Below are 23,866 nucleotides of genomic sequence, written 5' to 3' on the forward strand. Positions count from 1 at the left end.
TATTGTCAAAATAGAATGATTGTGCTTGTCTCGCATGTCATGTTGTGCTCAGATCCTTTTGCGCTGGTTTTCGTTCAGTGTCCTCCACCTGACCCCCGCTTGAGCTTTGAGTCTAGGGGGGAGGGTGCTGGAGGAGACATCCCTCTCCAAAACTCTGAATCTTTGTCTGCAGTACACATTTTAAACCCTCTGTGACAATGGTACATTTAAATAATTGATTTCATGTGTACAAATACACATTTTTTTCTCCCTCTGCAGAAGACTGCGATGCCTTTGGAGACCGTAGCACGCAGCGCGGCGCCACCTCGGAGAGTCTGGGTGTGGACGGCCCTGGCTCCTCCCACATGTCCAGTCACTGCGGGGAGCTGAGGATCCTGAGCGTCTACGGTAAAGGGGAGGGCCCACTGGCGGTGGACGGCCATGACACCCTCTTTACCGCGTTAGAAGTGGAGGCCCTGAACTCGCTGTCTGCGGACCACAGCGCGGCCAAGAGCCTGGAGCGAGGCGAGCGGCTGGTCTGCCACGAGGAGCTGAGTGTGCAGGTTGGAAATCTTCTTCTTATCCAGCATCCAAATGAGAGGCTTCCTCCGTTACAACTCCAGCACACACCCTTATAAAGCACACTCCTTTATGATTTAATGTTCCGTACGTGTAGCCTGCCTATTGCCAGACCAAGCTCAATCGTAGATTGATCTTTGGTCTGGGGAAGCTGCTGTCATTGTCTTCAGCACAAGAGGCTTGATCAACTTGTTCAACTGACTCTGTACGCAAATGGCTGCTTGCCGTCGCTTCCCTGTCGTCATTGTGTTAAACCAGCCAATAGGGCGCCAGGGGGAGAACTAACCAACTTGGTGATTGGCTCCTCCAAAAACGTATCGGAAGCAGAAAGAAATTAATTGCTCTTCTCCAGACCCTTCTACAGGGCGAAATTCAAATCACCGTCAGAACAGGCTGGGGGCACCCAGTCTATCGTAGGTGGGGATTAACAACTATTCTGTGCAAATTAAAGAATTTTGTCTTGTGTGTGTTTCCCTCTTTTTGGAAAGCAGCAGACCCCAGACACCATTTCAATCAAGATTGAAGAGGATATTGGTGGAGGCATGCCCGCTGTAGGTTAGTAATACACATTGCATCCATGCAAGCAAACGACCTACCAACTGAGAATGTACTTGATTCTACCTACGCTAAAAAGCCTGGTCCTCTTTTGAAAAGCATCATGACCAAAGCCCTCCTAAAACACAGGGACTACTATACAGTTTATAGTAGAACGATTTACATCTTCTTCATGGCAGGTGTCAGGAATGCTGAATCCGCTCTGATTCCCAGTATAACTACAGTATTGGTAAAGCAGGTGATCGGAAACAACAGATGACCTGGGTTGTGTCTTGATGACCTCCCCACATCCTTAAAAGGTGGAGACGTAGCGGTGCCTTCTCTGCTGGAGCCTTTGACCCTTGACCCCCCCAAGGGGAACAAGGGAAATGCATAATAAACAAAAAGACGTCAGAAAGAAAGTGTCAAAATATACTTCTTCCAATACATCAGTGTGTAAAAGTACATGCTGTATCCCTTTGTGCAAATCATGAATTCAAACCATTACTCTCTCTGTCTTTGTTTTCCTCTCTGAAGAAGACGGCAATGACATCAGAGACCGCAGCACGCAGCGCGGCGCCACCTCAGAGAGTCTGGGTGTGGACGCCCCTGGCTCCTCCCACATGGCCAGTCACAACGGGGAGCTGCGGATCCTGAGCGTCTATGGAAAAGGGGAGGGCCCACTGGCGGTGGACGGCCATGACACCCTCTTCACCACGTCAGAAGTGGAGGCCTTGAGCTCGATGTCGGCGGACTGCAGTGTGGCCAAGAGCCTGAACTGCAGTGTGCGGTTGGTCCGCCTTGAGGAGCTGACTGGGCATCAGGGCGGCCGCAAGGGCCGGCCCGGTGTCTTGTGTGGCAAGGTTTTTCCCAATAATGACAATATGATCGTTCACATGAGGACAAAACCCGACAAGAAGCAGTACAAGTGTGACCAATGCGCAAAGTGCTTCAGTCAAAATGGACATCTGAAGAGCCACATGATGACTCACACCGGGGAGAAGCCCTACAGGTGCGACCAATGCATGAAGCTCTTCATATCGAAAACGCACTTGAAGTGCCACATGTGGACTCACACCGGGGAGAAGCCCTACAAGTGTGACCATTGCGCAAAGCGCTTTGGACAAACAAACGCCCTTCAGATCCACATTAGGACTCACACCGGGGAGAAGCCCTACAAGTGTGACCATTGCGCAAAGCGCTTCAGACAGACAAGCCAGCTTACGGGCCACATGAGGACTCACACCGGGGAGAAGCCCTACAAGTGTGACCATTGCGCAAAGGGATTTGGACATTCAAGCCATCTTAAGACCCACATGAGGACTCACACCGGCGAGGTGCCCTACAAGTGTGACCAATGCGCAGAGCGCTTCGGACAGCCAAGGCAGCTTACGAGGCACATGTGGACTCACACCGGGGAGAAGCCCTACAAGTGTGACTATTGCGCAAAGAGCTTCGGGCAGACATGCCATCTTAAGAGCCACATGAGGACTCACACCGGCGAGATACCCTACAAGTGTGACCAATGCGCAGAGCGCTTCAGAGAGTCAAGCCAGCTTAAGAGTCACATGTGGACTCACACCGGGGAGAAGCCCTACAAGTGTGACCAATGCGCAAAGCGCTTCTTAACGATAAGCCACCTTAAGAGCCACATGTGGACTCACACCAGGGAGAAGCCCTACAAGTGTGACCAATGCGCAAAGCGCTTCTTAACGATAAGCCACCTTAAGAGCCACATGTGGACTCACACCAGGGAGAAGCCCTACAAGTGTGACCAATGCGCAATGCGCTTCGAACAGACAAGCACCCTTCAGATCCAGATCCACATGAGGACTCACACCGGGGAGAAGCTCTACAAGTGTGACCAATGTACGAAGCTCTTCATTCGGAAAGACAAGCTGAAGATCCACATGAGGACTCACACCGGGGAGAAGCCCTTCAACTGTGACCAATGCGCAAAGCGCTTCAGACAGAGAGGCAGCCTAAATGTCCACATGAGGACTCACACCGGGGAGAAGCCCTACAAGTGTGACCAATGCACAGAGCGCTTCATTTATAAAGCCTGCCTGAAGAGCCACATGAAGACTCACACCGGAGAGAAGCCCTACAGTACAATTTAATCCCTTTTAGCAAGTTCAGCCCTTTTTATTTATTGTACCAATGAGAAGGCAGACAATACATCTGTTATATCAACTAAACTTCAGGGGTCTCATTTATAAAACTGTGCGTGGGATTGTTACTAAAAATGTGCGTACGCCCAGAAGCCAAGTTTTGCGTGCGCCAAAAAATATTCGGATTTATAAAACACTGCGTACGCACACCTGTACGCAATCTTTGCTTTATAAATCACATACTGACTACAATTGTGCGCAGCTGAATCAGCTTCACGTTCCGCCCTGTACACGCCCCTTTTTAACCATAAATGGTATTTTTAATTCTATTATAAGGAGATGTTTCTGGAGTTATAACTGAGAAATAACGCAGTTGACTTAAATTATTCTGATTACGTAGATTTAACGCATGATACGGGTCGAAATTAAATTTATGAAGGGCGATGATAAAACATTATCGTTCTTCTCACTCTACAATTCTTCGGCCTGACTTCAGTTCACCACCACACCGTCTGTGTCGCCATTTCTCCTTTTCCTCCAAACCATGCGTACGCATGGGTCAGAGTTTGCTTAGGGCTGCGCACATTCTCCCGTCAAGTCGGTTTTTTATAGATCACAACCTTGGCGTGGAAAGTCACGTACGCAAATTTCAGCCCCTTTTTGTGCGTACGCAACGGTTATAAATGAGACCCCAGATCTAAGCTCAGTTCATCTTTAAAGCCCGCCTCCCACCCAGCTTCGACCCCCACCAGTTTGCCTATCGATAAAATTGATCAACGGAGGACGCCATAGCCATTGTTCTACCTTGTATAATGACAAAGTATTCTATTCTATAAACAGGGTTTATATAATTTGTATATAATTTTATATATTAAACTTACGCTTGATATTTCGACACTGTCGTTACCTCTACCTTTGTTATTAGAAAAAGCCTGCAAAGTTGACCTGTGAAATAGACTGCAATTAAACCCCACATTATACATGATTGTGTTCGTTTCACTTACCTTTTGGCATGTCCTTAATGCCAACTACCTCTTGTTTTGACTTTCTAATTGCTGTCTTTCTACTGCCATTATTTTCTAGTTCATACCTTGAATCACAATAGGCAGTTAATTTCTTTCAGATCTCAACAGAAAATTGTTTGAATTTAACGTTTTCGATCGTTTCTATGGTGGTTGATACCCTTCAGACCCGTTCACCCTAAAACGACTTACAGTACATAGATACATGTGATTCAAGGAGTAGGTAGGGGTTAGACTAGCCTGGCTCCGCCCGCCAAAGTACTTCCGCTCAATTTGAATTTCCTTTCAGTAATAGGTCTGGACCTGCTGTATGTAATTTGGTTTTCTGGTGCCGCCACAGCGGCGCCCAATCAGCGAACAGTGGGCGTGTCTGAGAACAATGACGATAAAGTCGTGCGCCAGTTTGAGTTGTTGTAGGTCGGTAGTTGATTTACAATGTGCAATTTTTCCCTGATAAATTAAATTCGATGAACAAAACCTGCAGCTGTCGTTGACAGACATTTTCGTGCAGACGCGCAAGGGGTTTGGTTTGTGTACAACCTGCGCGTGATTCCCGGCGCATGACATGCGTCACAACCAAACGTTAGCGATTGGTTATGGCAGATCCAGAGTGGCACTGGGCAGATCCAATCATTTTAAACTTCAACAGACACCCGCCTTCAAGTGAGTTAACGTTTGTCAATTGATTAGGTCCAGACTCTCTGTACAAATGAAATGAAGTGAAGTACGAGAGTCTGGTAGGACCAGGCTAGGGTTCGACGGTGAATAAGGATACATGTGATTAAGCATGTGATTAAGCAGTAGGTAGGGGTTAGACGGTGAATAAGGATACATGTGATTAAGCAGTAGGTAGGGGTTAGACGGTGAATAAGGATACATGTGATTAAGCAGTAGGTAGGGGTTAGACAGTGAATAAGGATACATGTGATGAAGCAGTAGGTAGGGGTAGACAGCTAATACAGATACATGTGATTCAAAGAGAAGGTAGGGGTAGACAGCTAATACAGATACATGTGATTCAAAGAGAAGGTAGGGGTTAGACAGTGAATACAGCTCCATGTGATTAAGCAGCAGGTAGGGGTTAGACGGTGATTAAGGATACATGTGATGAAGCAGTAGGTAGGGATTATATAGTGATTAAGGATACATGTGATGAAGCAGTTGGTAGGGATAATACAGTGATTAAGGATACATGTGATGAAGCAGTAGGTAGGGATTATATAGTGATTAAGGATACATGTGATGAAGCAGTAGGTAGGGATAATACAGTGATTAAGGAAACATGTGATGAAGCAGTAGGTAGGGATAAGACAGTGATTAAGGAAACATGTGATGAAGCAGTAGGTAGGGATAAGACAGTGATTAAGGATACATGTGATGAAGCAGTAGGTAGGGGTAGACAGCTATTACAGATACATGTGATTCAAAGAGAAGGTAGGGGTTGACAGTGAATACAGCTCCATGTGATTAAGCAGCAGGTAGGGGTTAGACGGTGAATACAGATAACTGGTAATAGTACGGAAGAATATAACCCTACATTTTATGGTAAACTACGATTATTATTAGGCCTTTATACAACGGGTGGCTTAAATCCAGCGATCTGATTGGTTCCTAACTGTTGTATAATACCGGGTGATACCGGGTTGTGTATAATGAGCGTATACATAACTGCTATGACGCCCAATCACTTTGTGAAAGTTTGCATATCACTCCGCACCTGGAAGTAGTTACAAAGTAAAACATATGTTGAATGATAGAGGGTGTAAATGTTGTTACTTCGGGAGTGAGCAAGGTGATGGAGCGACTAACGAAAGCTTAGGCACACGGCGAGTGAACTGCTCCATAGGATAAATTGCCGGGGAACCGCTCCAGCCGAGCGGTTTAATGTAGGCTACCTACCGTGTGACTTTCGTTTTGCCATAATAGTAACCGTTGAATAAAAGCAATAGCTCACTTCAGTCTGTGGTATGTGCTCATTATACCTCTGTGAAGAGGGTCGCCAATAATTCCGCCAATAACAGAGTTGTTACGTATTTTAAGAATCTAAGCTACCTTCACATAGCTCCAATGATGCAGGACCAAACATATAAGCCGTAAATACCATACATAGCCACAAGGGGAGCAAGACCCTACTGAAGACTGTAATATATACTTTAGCCACAGAAGGCAGCATCACAGACCAGGCGAGAAATTACCGAAGATTATCTCACATCGGTTCCCCCCACTACTTCCGGACCGCGCTGATCAGATCATAACAGCCTACAGACCCACATTGACTTCAGAACTCTCCAGGCAGCGATAGGACATACGTGGGTTTATGTTTTGGATCAGCTGGGAGAATACTCTCGCACGTGCTAAGGCACATCTTCAATCTCTCTTTACTTCAGAGCATCAGTTTACCATACCGAAAATACTTTATACAAATAAAGTCTCTTTAAAGCTATTCCTTTGGATTCGACCCCTCTTTCCCTGAAGAACTTAGCAGAGTCCTATGTCATTGACGTCTTCTCACAGGTCTTCACCTAGCGCCACTTCCCAGCTAGCTGCTGTAGCAGCATGTTCAACGCTTTGGACGTTGCTGTTCCTGTCTGGATCCCCAACAGTAGCCATAAAACTGTCATCTTTGGCTGTGTTCAGGGACGCGGGAAGTGGGGGTGCTTAGTGTGCTGCAGTACCCCCCTGGCGGTCCCTGGCTGTAACTGCAAGTGAGAACGTTTGATAGAATTTTATCATACAACATGATTTTTCTTGAAATTATTGACATCCACCCTTTTTGTTATATTTATCATATTAGCATTTCATTTTATTTAGGACATTGTCTGTGTAGGCTGACGAAGGCTATGACGCACAACGCAGAACAATGCTATGTGCGTGGCGGGAAAATTCCAAAAGTCAAATCTTGTTACAAGTGCTATGTGTCACAGAAAATATTTTTTTTCCGATTTTTTGGGCCCCAAGAAGGCAAAACTTCGCGATCAAAACACCAGCCGGACATCCAATTCCCTGCATTCCGTATGTAATCTGTCCATAGCTGAATATGGTACTATGCTGATTTTACATAAGCATGTTGGTGTTCAACATCTGTTGTAGTGAACATTCTAAAACTGGTGTAAAATGTTGCTGGCCATATTAATAGACACGTTGAACGTTATCGTTTTGATTCTGGAATCCCGCACGTAAACTGGTTGGCAAAAAAAAGAGCAAAGACGGACGGTTCATTTGACGGAGAAATCGTCACTTTCCTCATATCAGACAACTCGTAACTCTGGATGAAAATGAAGGCTTTCTTTTACTGTCACTTTCCTTTGTAAACCTTCATGCCCCGTTTACACCATCCCGCTAATGGCCGCTAATGGCCGATGGACCACCGATGTGGAAGTCGGGGTGATTCGGGTGACATCGGGCTAAAAATGTATGATCGGGTCAATTTATCGGGGTAGCATTTACACATACCCGATGTTATAACGATAACATAACGATGTATGCCAGGGAAGACACCCGAAGTGCGTTTGGCGTCATTTGACGTCATTTCGAATGACGCCAAACACGTCAAATGACGCGTTTGGCGTCATTTCGGGAGAAGGCAAAGGGGAGACTGGTTTAGACTGATATTTATTTATATATTTATTTATATTACAATAGCGATTTTATAATAATAGAACGCCGGTTCTAAATGGGCGAAGTACCCTGTAATTATAAAAGTAGGACATCCATCCATCACCCCCTATTTATACCCAAGTGGCAGATTGAGGGTCTTCCTTAACACAATCTGGTCACTCACAATCGTTATTTGTCTAGGGTTCTCGAGGGTCTTTCGTGTGTTGAGGTTGCCGATATAAAGACGATAAAACACGATAAAGCGCGGAAGATTAACGAATATAGCCGATGTGCCCAGGAAAATTCCCGAACGATTTGCGATGTCTTACGTTATACTCCCGTTCTATTCCCGATTATAGCCGATTAGCCCATAGCAACACCTGGTAACCGATTCTACCCCGATAGACCCAAAATTAACAAACATGTTCGTTCTTTGCCGATGTTGCCCGTTGTTGCCCGATCATTGAGCATTTCTTCCCGTTTCTTCCCGTTGTCTAACGATGTTCCCGGGAAGAGTAACGGTGTTTCCCAATGCAACCACGCTATTTGCCGATGTTATAACGATAGCTGCTGATTTAGCCATCGGGCACCATCGGGGCCCACTATCGGGTAGGTTTACACCTACAGGGCATTAGAAATAACCTCCTGAATCCTTGTTATAACGCTGTGTATAATCCCAGACCGCAACAGCTTGTCGGCATGTTGTTAGTGTGTGAAATTCAGCACAGTATCAGCCGAGTTGACTCTAATTTCCACATTGTTTACTTGCTAACGTTTGTGAATAACAGTGGCTAGTTGGCAGAGTTAGTCTTTTTACACACCAGGGGCCTCATTACAGAAAAAATCCTAACTTCTCATCCTAACTTAAGTTAGGGACTCAAAGATAGGAAAAATCCTAACTTCCTATTACAGAAGCAGTCCCTAACCTGTTGGCCGTTTCCTATCTTATCTTTGGCCTCCTATCTTATCTTAGGTAATCCTAAATGCTCTGTAAATCAGATTTTCGATCTGCAATCGTCAGTTTCTGCACTCAGAATGTGCATGTGATTGATAGAACGAGTTACTTTTAACATTAACAGAGACTGTTGATAAAGGATCTTTGTTAATAACGGCAAGATAGTTGCACTAGTACGACGTCTTGGCAGGTATTGATACAGGGAACAAGAAGAGGAGTAATAAAGTAGTAAAGTAATTCTTCCACCAAAAACGTGTGTGTGTGTGTGTGTGTGTGTGTGTGTGTGTGTGTGTGTGTGTGTGTGTGTGTGTGTGTGTGTGTGTGTGTCCAATAAGAACCAATGCAAAGGGTTAAAATGTACCACTATATCAAATCTAACAAAACTCTTCAAAAAGGAAATAATGAAAAAGTATTATTTGAACTGTATTACCTAAGGATCCTGAGGATCTCATTTGTTCGTTTTTATTTTATTTCTTGCTTTTTATCGGTCATTCTTTTGTTTTTTATTATCATCTATTAACATGTTAAATAAAAAAAGAATAAGAAAAATACGGGGAGAGGTTACCTTTGACACAGCCCGAGATGAAGCCTCGAACGTCACACGCTACGTAATTTCGCCTACGTGAAGCCTGCTCGATAGGGAGCTTCGCTGGGGGGAGGAGCCGAGGTACTCGACACACGCCCCGATGCCTCGACGCAAACCATAACATCACTACATATAGGAAGTTTCACCGACGACTGCTTCCTCAACTTGGTCCAATACAAAGCTGGACTTGCGGAACGTCTGGAAATGGAGTCCGGATTAGTACCAACACTCCTCGGCTCAGCGACAAATCTCGGACAAGTAAGTAAACTACCGCTATATCATCGTGTTGCTTTACTGTATATGGTTACCTTGTTACCCTAGCATTAGCTCTACAGCAGGGCTGCCCAACCTTTTTTGACCCAAGATCTACTTTTCAAATAGCCAACCTCCCGAGGTCTACCGGTCTAGTGTCAACATTGCAAACCTACCTTCAAGCACTGCGGTCATGCCAGCCCACTCATCGAGATCGGCGGTCAAGCCAGCCGACCCAGTTTTTTGCCGTACCTGTATATACTAGCCATTACGGTAATAGCGTCTCGGAACTAGTTTAAAGTAAAAGCATTCGTCGGGTACATACAAAAAGACAAGCAAATACTATCAAAGGAAGTGTACGGCCGTTGTGGTATTTACTTTCAAAATAAAAGCCCACCAAACATTCCAATCTGAGACATATTACAAATGATTTTGGATTCGATTTAAAATAAAATGCCCTGTTATTCCATGCTCATTTCACTTCAGGGTTATAGTTCACAACCCCATAGGGTAACCCACGAAGTTTCTGAACATTCTGATGTGGAGTTTCAAAATAAAAGCCCACCAAAGATTCCACTGAGACATATTAAATATGATTTTGGATTCAATTTAAAAGAAAATGCCCTGTTATTTCAGGCTCATTTCACTTCATGGTTATGGTTCACGACCCCATAGTGATACCCACGAAGTTTCAGGATATTCTGATGTGGAGTTTCAAAATAAAAGCCCACCAAAAATTCCAATATGAGACATATTAAATATGATTTTGGATTCTATGTAAAAGAAAATCTCCTGTTATTCTAGGGTTAGGGCTAATATGCCTAATATCGGCCTGCCGATATATCGGTCGGGCTCTACTACAAACTAATACAGCTATTTTAACAGCGTCGTGACCGCAGTAGTTCTAGCGTTTTACTGATGAGGAGATAATCATACATATGGTGCGATCCAGGCAACCCGTAACCCGTGTTTTCACAACCCTCTACCAGATCGATGACCTCCGTTACAGCTCGCAACTTACGGTCTGAAATGTATCCCCGGATGCACCAGAATGTTATACATCGATCTGGTACGAGTTCACAGGTAGTGAGTTGCGGGTTGGACTGCCATTCCAGGGCCCACTCATATTTTCCCCTTCGCACCCGATTCAAATCAATGGGTTATTTACAGGTTTCTGCAGAGCTTGATGTAATTGTAGTGAGATGATGAGATGATCTTTTACGTTGCATGAAATATGCAAACAAATGAATGTAACATCATTTGATGACTTCATAGATCTAATTTTAAGTATGTAATTCACTAAACATGCGTACCTTATATGTTCTTACAACTTGCACCTGGAATACATACAAAGCAATACATTGAGTACTAATTTGACCTTGTTGTCTCTACACAGGCCAGCCCATCAATTGGTAACTTTCAGGTGTTTCTCTCAAGGGATGTTGCCTGCCATACAGACCACCTGGAAACACATACTGTAGCCACACGGCTATCCTTAAAGACTTTCCGGCCCCACTTCACAAGTAAAGGTATGTACTTTCCACCTTGACTACATTTACATTTGATGTAGTAGATTCTAGGCAGCAAAGACTCTAGGCTGATGCTAGATCCTACCTAAAAAGCCTGGTCCTCTTAGGAAAAGCATCATGACCAGCGCCCTGCAAAGAGACAAACTTGGGAGTTGTATTTCAAAGAGGGAATCAGTCAAGAGCCCAGAAGGGTTTCAAGACTGATATCACATGAGCTGTTAATCATTCTCAATGAATTATCAATCATCAATGAATTCAAAATGTATAAATGTTAGCTGATCAGCTTACAGGGAAGGACACGTTGTCGCTTGTTATTGTCAAAATAGAGTAATTGCGCTTGTCTCGCATGTCATGTTGTGCTCAGATCATTTTGCGCTGGTGTTCGTTCAGTGTCCTCCACCTGGCCCCCACTTGAGCTTTGAGTCTAGGGGGGAGGTTGCTGGAGGAGACATCCCTCTCCAAAACTCTGAATCTTTGTCTGCAGTACACATTTTAAACCCTCTCTCAATGTTACATAAACATACATTTAAATAGTTTAAAATGTACAAATACACAGTTCCTCCTTTTATGCAAACAGTGTACCGAAACAATTACTTTCTGTCATTGTTTTTCTCCCTCTGCAGAAGACTGCGATGCCTTTGGAGACCGTAGCACGCAGCGCGGCGCCACCTCTGAGAGTCTGGGTGTGGACGCCCCTGGCTCCTCCCACATGTCCAGTCACGGTGGGGAGCTGAAGATCCTGAGCGTCTACGGTAAAGGGGAGGGCCCACTGGCGGTGGGCGGCCATGACACCCTCTTCACCGCGTCAGAAGTGGAGGCCCTGAACTCGCTGTCTGCGGACCACAGCGCGGCCAAGAGCCTGGAGCGCGGCGAGCGGCTGGTCTGCCACGAGGAGCTGAGTGTGCAGGTTGGAAATCATCTTCTTATTCAGCATCCAAATGAGAGGCTTCCTCTGTTACAACTCCAGCACACACCCCTAGAAAGCACACCCCTTTATGATTCAGTAAACGCTGCCAAATATGCCCGTCTTATGCCCACCTTTTTTTTTTCAATTTACACATATTGGTGCTTTTCATTTAGATGTAAATGTGATTAGACAGCTTTGCGGTTCCAGGGAAGGGACTTGGGTAGAGGTGTTGCCGCACTGTCTCTACAACAGAGACAACGCAGTGATTTCAACATGAGTAGTTATAACTGGAGGGATACTGATATCTGCAAGCTGCTGACCGTCATGGGAGGGAAGGTGATGCAGTCGCATTTAACGAAGACGGGGAGAGAGTGCGATCTAAGAGAAAATACCAGAAGAACTTTCCTTACGATGCTTGGTCAGCAAAGTGGTCAGCCAAATAAAGAATATGTTGTTGATATTGCGCTTGTAAATAGTGAATCGCGTTTTAGTCTACACTCAACTTATTCTTGCATGCGAGAATGAGTGAATCGAAAGAAAAAAGACATTCGGAGTATGCAATTTATTGATAAGACGTGTACTCTCCGTGCATAGCCCCGCCATCTCCAGTGAACCAAGAAAGCTGGCTCCGTTACGAAGGGGGATTTTACCCCCTCTGTTGTACACAGGCAAGACAATGAATTTGCAGGGCGTGCAAAGCCGCGAACGAACCGGGTTGGCAGCGTAAAAATGCATAATGTGGGGATTGGCAACTATTCTGTGCAAATGAAAGAATATGTCTTGTATGTGTTTCCTTCTTTATGTGGAAAGCAGCAGACCCCAGACACCATTTCAATCAAGGTTGAAGAGGATATTGGTGGAGGCATGCCCGCTGTAGGTTAGTAACACACATTGCATCCATGCAAGCAAACAACCTGGATCAACTGTGAATGTACTTACTTAACTGCGCTGAAAAGCCTGGTCCTCTTTGGAAAAGCATCATGACCAGCGCCCTGTTAAACACGAGTCAAATTTGGGAGTTGTATTTCAAAGATGAAATCAGTCAAGAGCCCAGAGGGGTTTCAAGACAGATTCCCCATGAGCTGGTTTATCATTCTCAAACATCAATGAATTCAAAATGTATCTGTTAGCTGATCAGCTTACAGGGAAGGACACGTTGTCGCTTGTTATTGTCAAAATAGAATGATTGTGCTTGTCTCGCATGTCATGTTGTGCTCAGATCCTTTTGCGCTGGTTTTCGTTCAGTGTCCTCCACCTGACCCCCGCTTGAGCTTTGAGTCTAGGGGGGAGGGTGCTGGAGGAGACATCCCTCTCCAAAACTCTGAATCTTTGTCTGCAGTACACATTTTAAACCCTCTGTGACAATGGTACATTTAAATAATTGATTTCATGTGTACAAATACACATTTTTTTCTCCCTCTGCAGAAGACTGCGATGCCTTTGGAGACCGTAGCACGCAGCGCGGCGCCACCTCGGAGAGTCTGGGTGTGGACGGCCCTGGCTCCTCCCACATGTCCAGTCACTGCGGGGAGCTGAGGATCCTGAGCGTCTACGGTAAAGGGGAGGGCCCACTGGCGGTGGACGGCCATGACACCCTCTTTACCGCGTTAGAAGTGGAGGCCCTGAACTCGCTGTCTGCGGACCACAGCGCGGCCAAGAGCCTGGAGCGAGGCGAGCGGCTGGTCTGCCACGAGGAGCTGAGTGTGCAGGTTGGAAATCTTCTTCTTATCCAGCATCCAAATGAGAGGCTTCCTCCGTTACAACTCCAGCACACACCCTTATAAAGCACACTCCTTTATGATTTAATGTTCCGTACGTGTAGCCTGCCTATTGCCAGACCAAGCTCAATCGTAGATTGATCTTTGGTCTGGGGAAGCTGCTGTCATTGTCTTCAGCACAAGAGGCTTGATCAACTTGTTCAACTGACTCTGTACGCAAATGGCTGCTTGCCGTCGCTTCCCTGTCGTCATTGTGTTAAACCAGCCAATAGGGCGCCAGGGGGAGAACTAACCAACTTGGTGATTGGCTCCTCCAAAAACGTATCGGAAGCAGAAAGAAATGAATTGATCTTCTCCAGACCCTTCTACAGGGCGAATTCAAATCGCCGGCAGAACAGGCTGTCTATCGTAGGTGGGGATTAACAACTATTCTGTGCAAATGAAAGAATTTTGTCTTGTGTGTGTTTCCCTCTTTTTGGAAAGCAGAAGACCCCAGACACCATTTCAATCAAGGTTGAAGAGGATATTGGTGGAGGCATGCCCGCTGTAGGTTAGTAATACACATTGCATCCATGCAAGCAAACAACCTACCAACTGAGAATGTACTCGATTCTACCTACGCTAAAAAGCCTGGTCCTCTTTTGAAAAGAATCATGACCAAAGCCCTCCTAAAACACAAGGACTACTATACAGTTTAGAGTAGAATGATTTACATCTTCTTCATGGCAGGTGTCAGGAATGCTGAATCCGCTCTGATTCCCAGTATAACTACAGTATTGGTAAAGCAGGTGATCGGAAACAACAGATGACCTGGGTTGTGTCTTGATGACCTCCCCACATCCTTAAAAGGTCGGAGACGTAGCGGTGCCTTCTCAGCTGGAGCCTTTGACCCTTGACCCCCCCAAGGGGAACAAGGGAAATGCATAATAAACAAAAATAAGTTAGAAAGAAAGTGTCAAAATATACTTCTTCCAATACATCAGTGTGTAATAGTACATGCTGTATCCCTTTGTGCAAATCATGAATTCAAACCATTACTTTCTCTGTCTTTGTTTTCCTCTCTGAAGAAAACGGCAATGACATCAGAGACTGTAGCACGCAGCGCGGCGACACCTCGGAGAATGTGGGTGTGGACGCCCCTGGCTCCTCCCACATGGCCAGTCACAACGGGGAGCTGCGGATCCTGAGCGTCTACGGACAAGGGGAGGGCCCACTGGCGGTGGACGGCCATGACACCCTCTTCACCACGTCAGAACCGGAGGCCTTGAGCTCGCTGTCCGTGGACTGCAGCGTGGCCAAGAGCCTGAACTGCAGCGTGCGGTTGGTCCGCCTTGAGGAGCTGACCGGGCATCGGGGCGGCCGCAAGGGCCGGCCCGGTGTCTTGTGTGGCAAGGTTTTTTCCAATAATGACAATATGGTCGTTCACATGAGGACAAAACCCGGCGAGAAGCCGTACGGGTGCGACCAATGCACGAAGAGCTTCAGTGGGAAAGTACACTTGGAGATCCACATGAGGACTCACACCGGAGAGAAGCCCTACAAGTGTGACCAATGCGCAAAGTGCTTCAGTCAAAGTGGACACCTGAAGAGACACATGAGGACTCACACCGGGGAGAAGCCCTGCAAGTGTGACCAATGTACGAAGCTCTTCATTCGGAAAGACCAGCTGAAGATCCACATGAGGACTCACACCGGGGAGAAGCCCTTCAAGTGTGACCAATGCGCAAAGCGCTTCAGACAGATAGGCAGCCTGAAGAGACACATGAGGACTCACACCGGCGAGAAACCCTACAAGTGCGACCAATGCATGAAGCTCTTCAGTCTGAACTGTCACTTGAAGAGCCACATGAGGACTCACACCGGGGAGAAGCCCTACAGGTGCGACCAATGCGCAATGCGCTTCTTAACGACAAGCTACCTTAAGACCCACATGTGGACTCACACCGGGGAGAAGCCCTACAAGTGCGACCAATGTACGAAGCTCTTCATTCGGAAAGACAAGCTGGAGATCCACATGAGGTCTCACACCGGGGAGAAGCCTTACAAGTGTGACCAATGTACGAAGCTCTTCAGACAGAGAGGCAGCCTGAAGAGACACATGAGGACTCACACCCGCGAGAAGCCCTACAAGTGTGACCAATGTACAAAGCTCTTCAGACAGAGAGGCAGCCTGAAGAGACACATGAGGACTCACACCCGCGAGAAGCCCTACAAGTGTGACCAATGCACGGAGCGCTTCATTTATAAAGCCTGCCTGAAGAGCCACATGAAGACTCACACCGGAGAGAAGCCCGACAGGTCTGAACAAATGCACGAAGCTCTTCAGTCAGAAAAGGCACCTGGAGGACCACATGTGTTATGTATTTTAAGCACGTAAGCTGCCCCCACATAGCCACTAGGAAGCAGGATCTAACACACAAGCTGTAATATCTACCCCAGCCACAGAATCAGAATCTCTTTATTGTCATTACACAAAGTGCAACGAAATTGGGGTAGAGGCTCTCAAAATAAGTGCTTTTAAAACAAAAACTAAATGAGAAAATGAGTGTATTTTTTGAAAATAAATTTAGAATGTTGAACTCAAAAAAATATATATACATTTTAAAATATCAGCCAATTTAAAAGGTCAGATTGGTATGATAATGCAGTCATTTATAATTCTGCATTATTTAGAGAAATAACAGCTCTGGGGTAGAAACAGTTTTTAAGCCTATTTGTTCTTGACCTGATTGCCCTGTAGCGCCTCCCAGAGGGCAACAGTTCAAACAGATTATGGCCTGGGTGGGATGAGTCTCAGGATGCTATGAGCTCTCCTGAGGCAGTGTCTATTGTACACATCCTCAAGAGAGAGAAGAGGACATCCAATGACTTTTTGTGCCGTTTTTATGACCCTCTGGAGCGCTTTCCTCTCAGCTGCAGTGCAACTGGCAAACCACAGCGAGATGCCGTAGCTTAGGACAGTCTCAATGGTGCAGCGATAAAAGCTCATCAGCAATTTCTCCTGAAGATTGTTCTTCCTGAGGATCCTTAGGAAATACAATCTCTGTCGGGCCTTTTTCAGAAGCGCCTTGGTGTTTATTGTCCAGGTCAGGTCCTGCTGAATGTGCATGCCCAGGAACCAAGAAGGCAGCATCTTTAAGACAGACGCGGAAGCTGAAGCTAAGAGCTAGACCACGCCCACTTCACATAAGCCACGCCTACTTGGTCCATTTTCATCGACCGGAGCCAGCGGAGGTCAGAGAATCATAGGCGCCCCGCAGAGAGAGTCGGGCCTAAGCCCGGGGCTCGAAGTAGCTCACGGTATTTCTCTCTGCTAGTGTTGGATACAATTCCCTCCCTTTTGCTTCATAGTTACCATACCGAAATACTTAAACAAATAAAGTGAGTTAAAAGCCACCCGTTTCAAACTACTTTCAACAAGAGCACGACAAATACCACATGGGGACTCAATCCGGGGAGAAGCCCTACATGGGTGACCAATGCGCAAGGCGCTTCAGTCATGGCTCCAAGCTGAAGATCCACGTGAGGACTCACACCGGGGAGAAGCCCTGCGTGTGTCTACTACCACCCAGTAGCTCGAACACCTGTGATCATGAAATCCTTTGAAAGGCTGGTCTTTCACCACATTAAAGATGAACTGAAATGAAATAATAAACATCGTCAACGTTTTAGTTATGACATTTATAAAAATAAAAAAATGACACTAAAAAAAATATTTAAAAAGCCAACATGTAGCTTTTTTTTTAGCAACAAAAGATAATGCGTCTTTTAGTATTAGAGCGCCGATGACGTGACTTGCATGGTACAACTAGGTCGTTGCTGCAGACTCGCGAATGTCTTATTCACTCCACGGTTGAAAATAGTGATTTTAATATGGCTGGTTACAAGTTTGGGCCTGTGAGTGACATGCCTGTAGTGTCCTACTGCCACCCGGTGGAGAGGGATCAATTTCAGGCTCCAGCTCCAGCTCCGGATCGTGTGCGTGTGACTGGTGTGCGTGTGGGTGCTGCCGGAGCATGGACACTGCCATTGAATCGGTCTGCTGCCGAGAGGTCCCGGTCAACCTTGACCACCTAATGGTGGGATTAGGTTGCATAACCATGCATAGGGCATTTCGGATGCTGTGCGGTGAGAGAGGGTTTGGAAGTGGCCAAGCTCTCTCTACGGGACGTCCGAGCGGAGACACTGGAGCGCCCCATAAATAGCAACCAAGTAGCAAGGCGAAAACAATCTCCCCCTCCGTTTTCCTTTGATGCGTTTGAGGAATATCTCTGTAAAGACGGACTCATTGCGGAAACGCAACGAGCTGTACAAACGCTGTAGTACCTACATATTCAAGGCGCTGGTTCTCCACAAAAATAAGAGGAGCGCATCAAGCCTGCGCGCATCCAGCCTGAGCGCTGTATAAAAAAAGTTCACGTCGAGGCGGAGATAGTTGTTGTTTAACCTTTTTAGATTGAGTAGAAATACTTTTTAATGTAGTTAGTAATTAAATAGATGCGAGGCGGATTCACGAGTGTCACGTTTACTTTAGGTGGATGTTGGAGGTTTACTTTCTGGTGGATGTTGATGGATATTGCACAGATAAATCTTACTATGAAACTACTTCTTCGCGTTTAACTCCCTCTGCATCGGCAATCGGGTAGTCGGCGAACAACAGGGTGAGTAGAAAGGGACATTTGTGTAACTTCTGTTTACTTACCCGCCGTAGTTTAATTAGCAGCTTGGAAACTTAGATCTGTGATATCGTCGTGAGTAATAGTTTATACACTTTATGGTCGGAGTTCTAGCTTGTGGAGAGTGACATGACGGGCTGATTTACATCGGAGGGTTAGTCAGTTTTAAGGCTGCCAGCCATGTATTTAGGGCTGGTTTCCTATTCAAAGGTAGCCTGCGGAAATGTATGATTACCCCAGCTGCCATGGCCCTATATAATTCATTAATGAAGCCAGGGGCAATGCAGTATGATCCTCCTGTAGACCTGGTTGTTTTATTTTCCGTAGCCATTTCAGCGAGCCTCAGAGCCTGACTCATTACCAGCTATGGCTGCTAGAGCCACAGAGTAGGAGTAGGTTACCATGCCAGTGACGTAGCTGATTGTTGAAATCCAACATGGCGGCGCCCTGTAACACTTTCACCCCTTCATCGGACAATTTAATCCCTTTTAGCAAGTTCAGCCCTTTTTATTTATTGTGCCAATGAGAAGGCAGACAATACATCTGTTATATCAACTAAACTTCAGATCTCAGCTCAGTTCATCTTTAAAGCCCTCCTCCCACCCAGCTTCGACCCCCACCAGTTTGCCTATCGATCAAATGGATCAACGGAGGACGCCATAGCCGTAGTTCTACCTTGTATAATGACAAAGTATTCTATTCTATAAACAGGGTTTATATCATTGGTATATAATTGTATATATTAAACTTACGCTTGATATTTCGACACTGTCGTTACCTCTACCTTTGTTATTAGAAAAAGCCTGCAAAGTTGACCTGTGAAATAGACTGCAATTAAACCCCACATTATACATGATTGTGTTCGTTTCACTTAGCCTACCTTTTGGCATGTCCTTAATGCCAACTACCTCTTGTTTTGACTTTCTAATTGCTGTCTTTCTACTGCCATTATTTTCTAGTTCATACCTTATATCACAATCTGCAATCGTGGTTGAAGAGGATCCACTTAAAAAGGTCACAGGTTAAATGTCTAGATCTCAGTGATGCTTGAGTCAGTTCATGCCGGTCCTCTCTCTAGAATGCAGCTTTATTCCAATGGGACAGAGTCAGAAGATTCCTAGCATTGGTCACCCTTCACTCCATGTTTGTCTAACGAAAGTTAAACGAAAACATGATCAATTTATCATGTTGACTTCAAGTCTAAAAGATACCAATGAATGGTGTGAAAGATAACTCTTTTTTTTACAATGTTTGACACATTGCATAAAGGGATAATATCTTGTACATTATTCTGATTACATTAATCCTTACTTAAAGCCCATGGTGCAGGTTAACCGAAAGTTTCGATTAATGGGTACATAAAGCACTCAAAATATGTATATAAAGTTAGAAATGTCTCAAATGGTGTTAAAGTCCCATTTTTGTAGTTTTTGGTTAGTAACGGTTATTTTTTACGCAATTCGGCGATGACGTCACCTGAGGTAGACGCATACTAGAACTAGCACTATAGAGTGGTGAAGTCACGCCCCTTCCGGTAGGGCTGATGGGACCGAAAAATATGAATGGGTGTCAATGGAGAGAAAATAATAATTTTCTGGTCCCGGTCTTTATATGCCCTGGATTACACATATGTTGTTTGTGGATTTAAAGGATAATTTTTCATGCAAAGAGTTCGACCGTTTATTGTGCAATTGTTCAGATAAAGGCTGTAGAGAAAACACAACGAGAAAGACGGCTCGTATGTGACGTCACGCTCCCTGCGACTGGCGTGGAGAAGACCGACAATCTTCCCATCGGCATAACTGAAACTCTGCACGTGCCCCGACTTATAATGGTTTTCACCTCTTTCGATGCTTTTATCCTCCCCTTGGAAAAAGCGGTGAAGTGGGGCAGAGAGATCGCCATCTCTGTGCCGAGTTCCAAGGGCGGGTGTGGCGACGTATATCATATGCGTCGAGAGCAGCGAAGAGCTGTAGTTCACAAAGCGGCCTCACATAAAACCTAAAATTATCAAACTTCTTCACGAACATTTTTAGTTTTCTTTGCATGAAAAATTATAATTTAAATCCACAAACAACACATGTGTAATCCAGGGCATATAAAGACTGGGACCAGAAAATATTTATTTTCTCTCCATTGACACCCATTCATATTTTTCGATCTCATAGGTCCCATGAGCCCTACCGGAAGGGGCGTGACTTCGCCACTCTATGGCGTCTAACGGGGAAGAGGTGGCAAGACCCACAGTCAACATTTATGATGGCCCACAGGCACAGCCATATCATTTCGAACCGGTTAGATGTGAGAGGGCAAATGAGGAAATACCGAGAGCCGATGGCCGTCAAAGACAAATAAACGCATGGTCAGAGGAGAATGACTGGAGAGTTGGTGAAGAGTCCTGGTGAGTTGCTACCATTTAGAAACGCAGCAAGGAGCGCTGGAGCTAGTAGTCTATGAACAGCAGTGCATACAATAATACTAATAATAATACTTTATTTTTTTACTGTCAGTGAATAGCATCGAGTGAAAGTCAACGACTAAATTTAGGGTAGTCAGAAGATCTAGAAATAGAAGGCATATTATACCTTCTATTACTTCTAAATATGGGCTAGCTCGACAGTCCCACCTGTGAACCCCTAGTGTTTAGAAGCTCCCCCGTTCTCCTCGACGGGGGAGGAGGGAGGGAGGGAGGGAGGAGGGAAGAGAGGGGGGAGGGAGCTGGAGAGAGTCGTGGGGGGAGTACTGAGAGATCCACACACTGCATAGGAACACATGCAGAGGCCCATCTCTCTCTCTCTCTCTCTCTCTCTCTCTCTCTCTCTCTCTCTCTCTCTCTCTCTCTCTCTCTCTCTCTCTCTCTCTGGATTTTTGATCCAAAGAGTATTGATTCAGTTTTACCTAAATGGAGGGACAGCTCAGTGTGTGTGTGTGTGTGTTAAATGTCCGCGTGGGGGTGGTTCCATGGGTGGTTCTGCCTCCGTCCCGTCACGTCCTATGGCTGGAAGCCTCGGCTTAATAAAAAACAACAGTGTTACCCCTTATGTTTTTTTTCATGACGACCAATAAAAAACAACAGTGTTACCCCTTATGTTTTTGTTCATGACGACAAAAAACAACAGTGTTACCCCCTATGTTTTTGTTCATGACGACAAAAAACAACAGTGTTACCCCTTATGTTTTATTCATGACAACCAATAAAAAACAACAGTGTTACCCCTTATGTTTTTTTTCATGACGACCAATAAAAAAACACAGTGTTACCCCTTATGTTTTTGTTCATGACGACAAAAAACAACAGTGTTTTATTCTTATGTTTTATTCTTGACGACCAATAAAAAACAAGTGTGTTACCCCTTATGTTTTTTTCATGACCAACTTGACGTTATAATTCGCATGAAATGGAAATATGTGTCTTCCATCAGAGGACGTAAACCGGACTTCAACCCCGGTCTCCAGGGGGTTAGCTCACAGCCCTCTCCACTGCACCACTGAGGCGATGACAATACATAGTAATCAATCATCAATAAAGAGGAAAAAATGACATTAAAAAGTATGTGTGTATTTCTATTATTTCCCTTATGGTTTTTTCCATTACGACCAATAAAAAACAACAGTTTTACACCTTATATTTTATTTGACAAAGACAACAGTGTTTCCCCCTTTTGTTTTTTTCATGACGACCAATAAAAAACAAGTGTTACCCCTTATGTTTTTTTCATGACGACAGATAAAAAACAAGTGTTACCCCTTATGTTTTTTTCATGACGACAGATAAAAAACAAGTGTTACCCCTTATGTTTTTTTCATGACGACCAATAAAAAACAACAGTGTTACCCCTTATGTTTTTTTTCATGACGGCCGATAAAAAACAACAGTGTTACCCCTTATGTTTTTGTTCATGACGACAAAAAACAACAGTGTTACCCCTTATGTTTTATTCATGACGACCAATAAAAAACAACAGTGTTACCCCTTATGTTTTTTTTCATGACGACCAATAAAAAACAACAGTGTTACCCCTTATGTTTTTTTCATGACGACCAATAAAAAACAACCTTGTTACCCCTTATGTTTTTGTTCATGACGACAAAAAACAACAGTGTTTTATTCATGACGACCAATAAAAAACAACAGTGTTACCCCTTATGTTTTTTTTCATGACGACCGATAAAAAACAACAGTGTTACCCCTTATGTTTTTTTTCATGACGGCCGATAAAAAACAACAGTGTTACCCCTTATGTTTTTGTTCATGAAGACAAAAAACAACAGTGTTACCCCTTATGTTTCATTCATGACGACCAATAAAAAACAAGTGTTACCCCTTATGTTTTTTTTCATGGCGACCAATAAAAACGACAGTGTTACCCCTTATGTTTTATTCATGACAACCAATAAAAAACAACAGTGTTACCCCTTATGTTTTTTTTCATGACGACCAATAAAAAAACACAGTGTTACCCCTTATGTTTTTGTTCATGACGACAAAAAACAACAGTGTTTTATTCTTATGTTTTATTCTTGACGACCAATAAAAAACAAGTGTGTTACCCCTTATGTTTTTTTCATGACCAACTTGACGTTATAATTCGCATGAAATGGAAATATGTGTCTTCCATCAGAGGACGTAAACCGGACTTCAACCCCGGTCTCCAGGGGGTTAGCTCACAGCCCTCTCCACTGCACCACTGAGGCGATGACAATACATAGTAATCAATCATCAATAAAGAGGAAAAAATGACATTAAAAAGTATGTGTGTATTTCTATTATTTCCCTTATGGTTTTTTCCATTACGACCAATAAAAAACAACAGTTTTACACCTTATATTTTATTTGACAAAGACAACAGTGTTTCCCCCTTTTGTTTTTTTCATGACGACCAATAAAAAACAAGTGTTACCCCTTATGTTTTTTTCATGACGACAGATAAAAAACAAGTGTTACCCCTTATGTTTTTTTCATGACGACAGATAAAAAACAAGTGTTACCCCTTATGTTTTTTTCATGACGACCAATAAAAAACAACAGTGTTACCCCTTATGTTTTTTTTCATGACGGCCGATAAAAAACAACAGTGTTACCCCTTATGTTTTTGTTCATGACGACAAAAAACAACAGTGTTACCCCTTATGTTTTATTCATGACGACCAATAAAAAACAACAGTGTTACCCCTTATGTTTTTTTTCATGACGACCAATAAAAAACAACAGTGTTACCCCTTATGTTTTTTTCATGACGACCAATAAAAAACAACCTTGTTACCCCTTATGTTTTTGTTCATGACGACAAAAAACAACAGTGTTTTATTCATGACGACCAATAAAAAACAACAGTGTTACCCCTTATGTTTTTTTTCATGACGACCGATAAAAAACAACAGTGTTACCCCTTATGTTTTTTTTCATGACGGCCGATAAAA

General features: G+C 44.4%; 1 protein-coding gene and 1 long non-coding RNA gene across 2 annotated transcripts; both read left to right on the forward strand.

Moving 5' to 3' along the window:
- Positions 1-1,307: 1,307 nt before the first annotated feature.
- On the forward strand, positions 1,308-19,301 carry LOC132455429 (zinc finger protein 431-like). The gene is made up of 2 exons (XM_060049309.1): positions 1,308-3,201; positions 15,227-19,301. The coding sequence occupies exons 1-2, from the start codon at positions 1,716-1,718 to the stop codon at positions 16,144-16,146; spliced, it is 2,406 nt and encodes an 801-aa protein (XP_059905292.1). The 5' UTR covers positions 1,308-1,715; the 3' UTR covers positions 16,147-19,301.
- On the forward strand, positions 9,366-11,732 carry LOC132455439 (uncharacterized). The gene is made up of 3 exons (XR_009525224.1): positions 9,366-9,621; positions 11,012-11,144; positions 11,252-11,732. It is a non-coding gene; the product is annotated as an uncharacterized LOC132455439 (long non-coding RNA).
- Positions 19,302-23,866: the final 4,565 nt, after the last annotated feature.

This window comes from Gadus macrocephalus, chromosome 4 (genome assembly GCF_031168955.1).
Source record: "Gadus macrocephalus chromosome 4, ASM3116895v1".
Taxonomy (NCBI): Eukaryota; Metazoa; Chordata; class Actinopteri; order Gadiformes; family Gadidae; genus Gadus; species Gadus macrocephalus.